Raw genomic sequence first — 9,820 nt, 5'->3', positions numbered from 1 at the left:
CCACCTCTCTCTCTCTCTCTCTCTCTCTCTCTCTCTCTCTCTCTCTCTCTCTCTGAGGACAGCTAACGTGTTGTCCTTCTCCTTCCCACATCATCACATCGGTGCGTGTTGTGGTCACACAGCAGGCTTTATCGCTGCACAGAGCCACAGTAGTTTTACCCATCTAAGGATGCACAAAAACCGGGGGCTGTCTTTTCTTTGGTGAGGCGGTAAGTTGTCTGTTTTCTGTTGTTCACTACGCTACAAAACGTCCCAGTGTTTGCTTTGTTGTAGTGAATAATAAGGTCATTCAGCCATGCGCAGACTATCTGCATTTAAAGTTAATTATGACTGAATTATTGCTTGGATAGTGCTGAGAGGTGACTTTATCTGGCTTATGACTGTGTTAATCTTTCTTATCTCTGAATATTTTATCATCTTATATGTTGTTTCTGTGTTATGTCAGCAGTTTCGGTTTGACGTCCGAGGCTATTTTTAGATTAATGGCTGTAGACTACAATAGTCAAAGTGTGCAGTATGTGATTGAATCAGTCGAATCGGACAAACTGGTTCAGTTTGACGAACAATGTGAAGCCAGGCGGAGAAAACAACTTCTGGTTACGTTTTTCAGAATAAAGCGTTATTTGCGTTTGTCACAATGATTCCTAACGGGACCAAATTTAGTATTGAAATGATAATTCAAGCACAATAAAACGCAATTTGTTTCTTTAGTATTTCTACATTGTATAGGCTATATTGATGTAGGGAACGTTCCGTGCTCTTATTCTGAAATTAGAATCGATCACTTCCTGTTTTTATCCGTTACCTGCGTCTGTCTTGACGCAGCCGCAGGAGGTGAGGCTTGTTAAGGTGTTTGTGGTCCCTTGTTATGTCATCTTTCTGGTCCAACTTGTCGGTGATTATACACCGCTCCTGTTTGCTCCGGGTAAACTTAACTGACAAGGAAGACAGAACTGAAACACCACGGTGTGTCACCCAGGCTCCTTGTAATGGTTTGTCTCACAGCACCCATGGGAGTTAGGAGTCGCTCTTTAATCCGGGACCTTTAACAGCGACTGTATTGTTTGGCTGAGATAGATCTGCCGCCGGGCGCATTAGCAGCAGTCAAGCGGATCACGTCGCTTTTGTGTGTGTACACAGCCCGCAGGTGGAGTTCAACACACACACACACACACACACACACACACACACACACGTACACTCACACACACACGCGTACACTCACACACACACACGCGCGCACGCGCTCTATACGCCATGTGCTGCTCCTGACCTGCCGTAGACCAGCTGCTCAGCAGGGGTTACTGAGTAAACCTCCAATCTCTTTAATTAGCTACCTCCTTCTTATATGGATACTGTAAACTCAGATCATACACTCCATGGCTTCAGATGTTTTTATTTCTTTAAATTATTAAACCTATTTATTGTTGGTCAATTAATTGTTAAAAGCTAATTAACATGAATCACAATCATATTCCTCGATGGTGTGTTTCTGGTAGGCTACTGAGTGGTTTGTTTCTAATGATCTAATCCTACTTTTGATCTCCTGTAGTTTCAATACCAGTAGAGCCGAAGCTCTTAGTCCACTGACAGGGAATTAAAAGGCAACTATTTAGTTAATCTATTATACTAAGGTCACTTATTAGGTTTTGCAAGTTTTATATAATTGCAAACACCAGTGATGAATGAGTATTTGATTAAGCGGTTTATCGAGAAGATAATACTTTTTTGACCTTGCAGTCAGCAAACGATCTTATCAGAGGGCCCTTTAGTATTCGTTCTGGAGCTTCATGTCGCATTATCTCAGCCTGTTTTCATGGAATTTCCCCCTGAGCACTTTAAGGACTTCTGGAGATTCAAAGTTCATTTTTGACATGTTTAAGAATCGTTTAGGAAACAATGTCCCCACAAGGGCCTTTTTGTTCCATTAAAAAATAGTTGCCAATGAAAATTATTTAGTTGCACCCTCAAGTATTGTATTACTTAAATAGTCCTATTTTGTCCTTGATGGTATACTGGTATGGACTGGTGATTTTTTTCTATTTTGTTGTGATATTTTCAATGAGATGTCCTAAAATGTAATCTTGGATACTGTAACAATTTATATACTGCAGTATAGAATGAATCAATAATGCATAGTCTTCATTTTCCGCATTCTGAGAAAAAAAAAAAAGAAGCGACGAGGTGGTCGAGCACAACATGGAAACACAAAGCACATTGTTTCGTTACAGTTACAGATAGCTGACTGTCTGGTAGTCTGGTAGCCTATACACGCTGACACGGAGGACGGAGGTGATGACAGGAATAAATCAACTGCTATTCTCATTGCTCCTGTCTAATCTATTCAGTGGTAATATATGAGGAAATATCTGTAAACATGATTTCCTCAGAGACAGACAATATCAGCTCCTCTCTGATTTGCTGACCCAAACCTCACCTTGAACATTGCTCCTCAACACTAACATCATTGTTTACTACGGCGATAGCTGTTTTGCAGCACACACCTCAATTACACCCCTGCACTTTATACTTACCAAACACCTGCCTGGCGGGCCAGTCTATGTGCATCTGCTGGTCTGTTTGTCTTTGCACACCTTTGTGCAACCAGTGTGCATCTGCGTGTGTTTCCCCCTCGTGTTTGTTCAGATGGTTGAGGTCTAGCCACCGTGGTGTCGGCACCTGGTGAGCAGAGCCGGCCGCGGGCCAGAAGAGGGGGAACTGTGGCTGTCAACTGTCTGACACGACCCTCTGTACACACCACCAATGCTGAACACACACACACACACACACACACACACACACACACACACACAACCTGCGGGCAAGAGTCAGACCCAGCCAGGAGCTGAGAGACACTGAGACAAAGGCAAGACTGGTTTGCCTCGGATTGTTTTATCTTTTAGCATCATCTCTGTATCAGAGAGGCGAGGTTGAGCCACGCGCTGCAGAAAAGATCAGTGACTCGGAGGAGAGAAACAGAAACGCAGTGATGGGAGAGGCTGTCGAGTGAGACTGAAAAAGAGATAGTGAGGAGGAAATGACAAGGCAAAGAAAAGATGACGCGGACAGATAGAGAAAAAGTGTAAGGGTCCCAAAACAGCTGCTATTTATATCTTCTTTCTGTATCTGACAGACAGTGACAAGATGCTTGTAGACAAGTACACTGATTAGAGACATTGGAGAAGGGGTCACTGAAAGACAAAAAGTATCCTGCAGCCAGGAGGAGGTGCGAGTGAAGGGAGTTCAAGGGAGGAGAGAACAAAACACAGGAGGAGTTTTTCCTATGCAGCCGTCCCGTCTTTGCTGACAGCCCACATTTCTGCTCTAAGCTGTTGCGGTGATAATTTACAGACCTTACACCAACATCTCGACTCTGTTATGATTGCGCAGTAAACATGGCTCTGCTCCAGCGGACACAGTGTTTAATATAAAACAGCATAATGACTGCTACGCTTCCCATACTGTCTCCATTGTTTCTTTTCCTGCTGTGTGCTGCTAATTCTCTGCTCTTTGGATGTTGCTTCCTGTTTGTTTTTAATGCTGGAGGTGTTGGTTATTACAGTATGTGGTTTTTCTGCTCCATTTATCCCAGGACCATAAATGCATGCTGGCTGTTTGGTCCCTAGGGTTCACATGCATACGTTTTGTGACGCGCAATCTTGAGTCAGCTAATTCTGTATGTGCCCGTCCTTGCATGTGTTTACGCAGACGGCTTACATGGGTGTGTTTTTGTTGTCCTGTCTTCTGTCATTCCTCTGACGTTTATGTTAATTTACGTTCCTATTTCTGTATTCGTGAGTGTGTGAGATGCCGGAGTGGGAGAGTGTGTTCGTTGTTTATGGATTGTAGGGAAGTGTTAAGTGTTTCTGTGCGAGCTGCAGAGTGACTGGAGCTAGTAAAGCCATTTCGCAGCCCCTGGAGTAACCCTGGAGACTGCTGTGTTGACGCCACTCTGACTGCTATTACAGACAAGTTTAAGAGGCCGTAAAACATTTGGCTACTTCTCCTCTCCCCCTCTTTCTCTCCCTCTTTGAGTGTGTGTGTGTGTGCTTGTCAGAGGAATTTGACAAAGTCTGCCAGCTATTGTAATAGCAACAGTAGCTGTTGTTGCGATTAGTATCGGCTGTAGGAGCCCAAATTATAACATAATAAAACTTAAATAGAGCATGTTTTAGGTTAAGAGATCGTGTGTGTGTGTTTGCGTGCACACTCATTATTGGTCTAATGTTAGGTAACTGTTCGTAAACACAAATGAGGGTAGTCAATTTAATATCTAAGTGTTAACACAGTAGCCGACACTAGAACACACGCACACTCAGACATGCCAACGTGGTGAGGGTTAATGAGTAGGTAGTGTGTTTCAACCACCTCTTCTATCCTATGACACACCCCTTAAACACACACACACACACACACACATTGTGTTTTGTTAATGAGGTGATGGGGCAGAGCAGGTCCCCCCCTGCTGTCCTCACAGTCCCCCTGTGTAGTCGGTGTTTGTCTGTGTTTGTGTGTGTTTGAGAGAAAGTGAGAGTTAGAGAGAGCGGGAGACACAAAAAAGGTGTCAAAGACACCGGCCTCAACATGTCCTATATCACTTACACCATGCAGAGCAGAGTGTGATTGTGTGTGTGTGTGTGTGTGTGTGTGTGTGTGTGTGTGTGTGTATGAATGGAGTCACACCCGGATTTCCATTTTGGCAAAGCTGTTTTTTTATTAGTTTGTGGCGTACGCAGGGATATTTTTAGCTACGGTTTTTAGCAGGTTGGTGGCTTTTTTGACGGGAGCGTCAGTTGGTCGATAGTCGGTCACATTGGTCCATAGTAAGATATATATATATATATATATATATATATAGAACATTTTATGAATTAAAAGGAATTTTGAGGCAGACATTAATGGTTCCTAGAGGATGAGTCGTACTGACTTTTCATTTAGTGCCACCAGCAGGTCAAAAATGTACACTTGTTCAACATGTAATATCAAACAGGATACCTTAAAACCAAAATGCATAATATATATAACATAATATGCTAATGGCCTCAGTACTTTGAGACTAATGCAAACATGCTGAATCATTGTGTTTATGTTGCAGTTTGTAACTTACCACATCCATGTTAACATGCTTGCATTAGTAGGCCAACAAGTTAAATGTCACATATTAGGCTAAAAGTTAGCAGGTTATGCTAACTGTAAAATGGTAGCATGATGTTGTCTACTTTGAGCTCAAAGCACAGCTGAGGCTGACAACGGGGAGCTAAGCCTGAAGAACGTCATATTTCATGTAAAACCTAAAATGTTTTTCTGCTGTCGTGTTTGTTAGCATCTTACACCCTGAGCTTTTGTGAGCGTAGTGTGACTGTGTGTCTGTTTGACAGCTCAGACGGATCTTAAAACTTACCAGGAACTCTGGTAAGTTTGTTTGCTGAAACATTTTCAACTCGAGTGGCTTGACCTTGTGAGACTTTACATCTTTCCATTCCACTCGTGTCTTTACATTGACTTTGTATACAGTCCTCCTCAGTCTGAACACACCTCTAGCTCCTGTCTGAGATTAATGGTAACGTGCTAAATGTTCTCATTTTGTGAGCGACATTAATATGTTTGCATATTTGTAGTGCTGTCAGTTTGTTAGCTTGTTTGTAACACGCTAACTGTAAGCATGCTAACATTAGCTTTCAGCTCAAACCACAGTTAAGCTGAAACAGCTTAACTGAAGAAATTAAGTCTGATAATGTCAGGTCTGAGATGTCCTGTAATGGCTACTGCACCCATCAAAATCTAAACCATTTTATGTTTATGGTGACAGCATGGTCCTTTCACGTCTGGCACTGTCCTCAGCCCAAACGTGTATATTTTTGTAAGGTGGTAGTTGGTAGTTTTCTAGTGTGCAATGAGCATTACAGCCTTGTGGGGGCTGCTAGCATGACCTTTTAGCTGTGTTTATTCATTCAGTCAACACTTCAAAAAAAATTTCCTAAAGGGAGTTAAATGTCTTAATTTGTATTTTGGGCTGTTGTCTGTTTCACCCTCTAACCTCCTGCTGTCCTTGGCAGCAGAGGTCAGAGGTGAAGGGTCACAGGTCACTGTCAGAAACCTCCCCTCCCCCCACCTCACCTCTGTCCCCAAAGCAGACAGAGCTGACTAGCAGAGAGACAGAGTGATGGATGGAGGGTTAACACTACCCGTCGCCACACACACACACACACACACACAGAGCTCAAACCAGACACCCACCCTCCCCGTCATCACCCTAAACCCTCCTCCTCCTCCTCCTCTTTCTACTCCCCCCTCCAACCCCCCCAACCACCCTCCTTCCTCCTGCGAGTGCGAGCCAAAAGGAAGAGGGATGAAGAATGAAGAGAGAAAAGAAAACGACTGTGAGCACAGTTTGAGAGAGAGAAGGGACAGCTAAGCAGAGAAAATGGAAAGATAAAAGGAGTGACGGAGACGAGAGAAGAGAAGAGGAGGAGGTAGAGTGGAAGGGGTGATAGATGGAGAGGGAGGGGAAGGAGGAGGAGGGGGGGGCGGTGGATAGAGAGAAGGAGGAGGGAAGTGGATAGAAAAGAGGTCACGTGACCACGTAGCAGCTGCAAGGCTGAGAGGGAGAGAGAGAAAGAGTCTCACAGAGGAGTAGAAAGACGACGAGCAGGAGGAGAACAGTAAGCGGGAGGGTGAGTGTGTCTGTTTGCATGTTTGAATTATGCTCACATGCATACGTTAGTATGTTTGTGTTTGTGAGTGGCACGGTGTAAATATCAGGGGAATGGCCTGTGACAAAAGATTGTAGAAAAAGGGAAGAAAGAAAGCAAGAAACAGAGGAGATTATGTGTATTGGCTTTTGTTAAATAAGCTCCAGTTTGCTCAGATAAATGAGAGAGAGAGAGAGAGAGAGAGAGAGAGAGAGAGAGAGACGGGGAAGGAAATAGTGAGTAGAGAGGAAGGAAGGAGAGAGAGTCGATAGAAACTGTCTTATCATCTCTCCCTTGACTGCTGGGCTCAGCAGAGACAGAGATATAGACACACACGCACACACACACACACACACACACACACACACACACACGCACGGCTGTCAGGATCTGAGCTTTTACTCTCTTCATCATTCTTTCCCTTTCTGTCTGTTTCAGTTTCAGTTTGCTTTATCGGCATGACATGTAAATACACAAGTGTAGCCAAAGAAATAAAGGAAAATAGTGAATAAAGCAAAGGAAAGAAATTATGAGTGTACTGGAAACAGAAAAGAAACTCTTGTGCGCCCTGTTTTCTGATGTATAAACGCATCATAGATGTCAGAAACCGCACGCATGTTAATTGTATACATTACACTCATTAGATGTGTGATTCAGGGCAGTTAGATGGATGTTGACAGGTTATTAGTTATCTGTCTGTGTCGCTTTGTGGCAGCTGGAAACAACCTCATTAAACTGACAGCGTGATAAAACCTGGAATAGCTTTTTGCAACACTTTGGTCATATTTACCCTTAATTGTTGGTTTTACATTTTCGAAACATGCAGCAGAAATGTACAGATACGTTTCTCTGATGGTTTACATGTATTCATACAGCAACCTCTGTCAATCCTCACAGCGTGTTCACTAACTTAAAGATTGGGCTTTGGTCATTTCCTCTTGCTCTCTTGTGTTTTTCCTCAATTCACTCTTCATATCTCCTCTCGCTCCGTTCATCGCTCCACAGCTTCCTCTGCCTGTCTTTGCTCACACGTGTGAAAGCCGGCAGGTAGAATGTAGACATCTAACCTGTGGATAATGTGAGATTTATGATACTTTCAATCAACAAACTCTGAGAGCTGACTGCCCTTTCTTCATTTTGCTTCTTCAAAATCATCCATGTGATGAGCCCAACATTCAATAATAGTGCTCAATGTGCATGCATGAATTTTTCATGAGTGTGTTTACTGCTTAGGCTGTTTGTGTGCGGTTCCTGTGGCATGGGTGTACGCATGTTTGAAAGGTGGTTGTGTGTGTGTGTGTGTTGTGTTGGTAATGAGGTCATTGCTGTGGCAGGCGGGGGGGCTGGCGGCTAATTCCAGCTGTAATTAACATTAGTGGGTCAGTAAGAGGATAGAGGGTGAAGACAAAGGTTACGCTAACCACGTCTGATCTAAGTGTGTCCACTATTGAGTAGATCGATGGGTTTGCTCGTTATATCTGTGTGTGTGTGTGTGTGTGTGTGTGTGTGTGTGTTTATTTGTGCGTTCCCATGTTTGCATCTGTGAGGGTGTAAAACTGCAGTGATACTTAATAATGTCTGCGTATAGACGCTCCCGAGGTCTTACGATGTGTTGGCTGGCTCCCTTGAGGAAATGGACATGTGTGCACTCATGTGTGTCATGTGCTATTAGGGTCACCGCTCTATTTGATACAGCTCTACTCCCTCTCCACTCCGTCTCTGACGGAGCTGACCCACGCGTATGTGCTCACTATGATGTCCAGACACAAAGGCGCACACACGCTTGCCCATTCTCTTTGAGCACTTGTGGATGAGTTTCATTCATTCAAGATAAATGAGATACCTACTGTGTTCAAAATAAACGGATGCATGTTCTTACAACATGATTCATCGTCTACTTTTAGAAAGAGGAGGTGATCGAATACCTCAGCTGACTAAAGAATCACAGACTTTTTCTTACTGGATTGTTTTTGTTGAGAGACAGTAAACGCCATGATGCCGTTTGTCCGTATGTCAAAGCTCCTCACATATGTTTCCTTCCGCTCTCCTCCTCAGGTATGAACCATGAGTCCAATAAATCGGCATCATTAGGAATGATCTCCACGGCAACTCGCACCACCGCTACTGTCAGTCCCCTCAGCCCACTAACCAATGGGAACGCCGTTGCCCAATCTGCAAACTCCGGATTCGCTGCTGCGCTGCGTAAACTGGCCAAACAGGCCGAGGATCCCAGAGGTGAGCACACACACACACACACGTGTACAGTATAGACTCTTCTTTGTTGGTCACACCCAAAAAGAAACACCTCTACTGCAGCTGTCAATAAATTAAATAATACATCTGAGCTACATATGAAGGAATAGTTCAACATTTTGGGGAAAATGCGTATTTCCTATTCATAAGGAGAAAAGGGTACAACTGCAATTTGTCATTTTTACTGTTAGTCAGTGCTGGCCAGGCCAGCAGTTTCCCCCTGTTTCCAGTCTTCATGCTAAGCTAAGCTAATGTCTCTTGGCGGTTGCTTCATATTTATCGTACAGATGATCTGAACTAATGACAGAAAATTGCAGACTGCGTCGCGAGACAGTGCCAATATTTGTGTAAACAGATCATTTCACAGACCAAGGTTGCGTTTTGTGGATTATTGTGAAACTGCCTGGTATGTGTGCGTTAGAGTGTGCGTTTTCTGTGTGTGTGTCCTCACGCAGCTCATTGGTGTCCTAATGAAGGTGTTGAATAAGAGCTGACCTATCCTGACCTCTCCCTCTCTGTCTCTTCCTTCATCCGCTTCCATTCATCTCCTAATAATGAGAATCTAATTACAGCCAATTATAACAAGCTCTCTCTCCCGCTCTCCATCATCATCTCGTTTTCTCTTGCTCTCTCCCTGTAGCTCTCTCTCTCTACCTTTAGCTCTACATTAACTCATTCGTTCCCACCTTCTCTCCATCTCTGAATGTGTTTGTGTCTACTGGTTAGTGAGTGTTACAGTAATAGAGTAGCGTGAATGTTACAAAAAACACACACGTACTCTCTCCTTATCACATTTAACACCTCCCCCTTCGCTGTGTCACACCCCAGCCTCTTTTTAACAACTTCATTTGTGACATCCTTCCCTCGTTCTTCCA

General features: G+C 43.7%; 1 protein-coding gene across 4 annotated transcripts in view; it reads left to right on the top strand.

Moving 5' to 3' along the window:
* The window catches only part of LOC116396428 (genetic suppressor element 1-like), a 36,066-nt gene that overhangs the window by 13,021 nt on the left and 13,225 nt on the right, over nucleotides 1-9,820 (top strand). The window contains exons 1-2 of one of the 4 annotated variants that reach the window (XM_031871054.1): nucleotides 63-209; nucleotides 8,748-8,927. In XM_031871054.1, the coding sequence (XP_031726914.1) occupies nucleotides 8,750-8,927 (178 nt within the window). In that variant the 5' untranslated portion in view covers nucleotides 63-209; nucleotides 8,748-8,749. Of the gene's footprint in view, nucleotides 1-62; nucleotides 210-239; nucleotides 1,148-6,524; nucleotides 6,675-8,747; nucleotides 8,928-9,820 lie in introns of those variants that run through there. The other 3 variants (XM_031871063.1, XM_031871047.1, XM_031871040.1) reach the window with 3 other exon arrangements.

This window comes from Anarrhichthys ocellatus, unplaced genomic scaffold (assembly GCF_004355925.1).
Source record: "Anarrhichthys ocellatus isolate YVR2014 unplaced genomic scaffold, GSC_Weel_1.0 scaffold2, whole genome shotgun sequence".
In the NCBI taxonomy this organism is placed as follows: domain Eukaryota; kingdom Metazoa; phylum Chordata; class Actinopteri; order Perciformes; family Anarhichadidae; genus Anarrhichthys; species Anarrhichthys ocellatus.
This window is presented reverse-complemented; position numbering and strand designations above follow the sequence as displayed.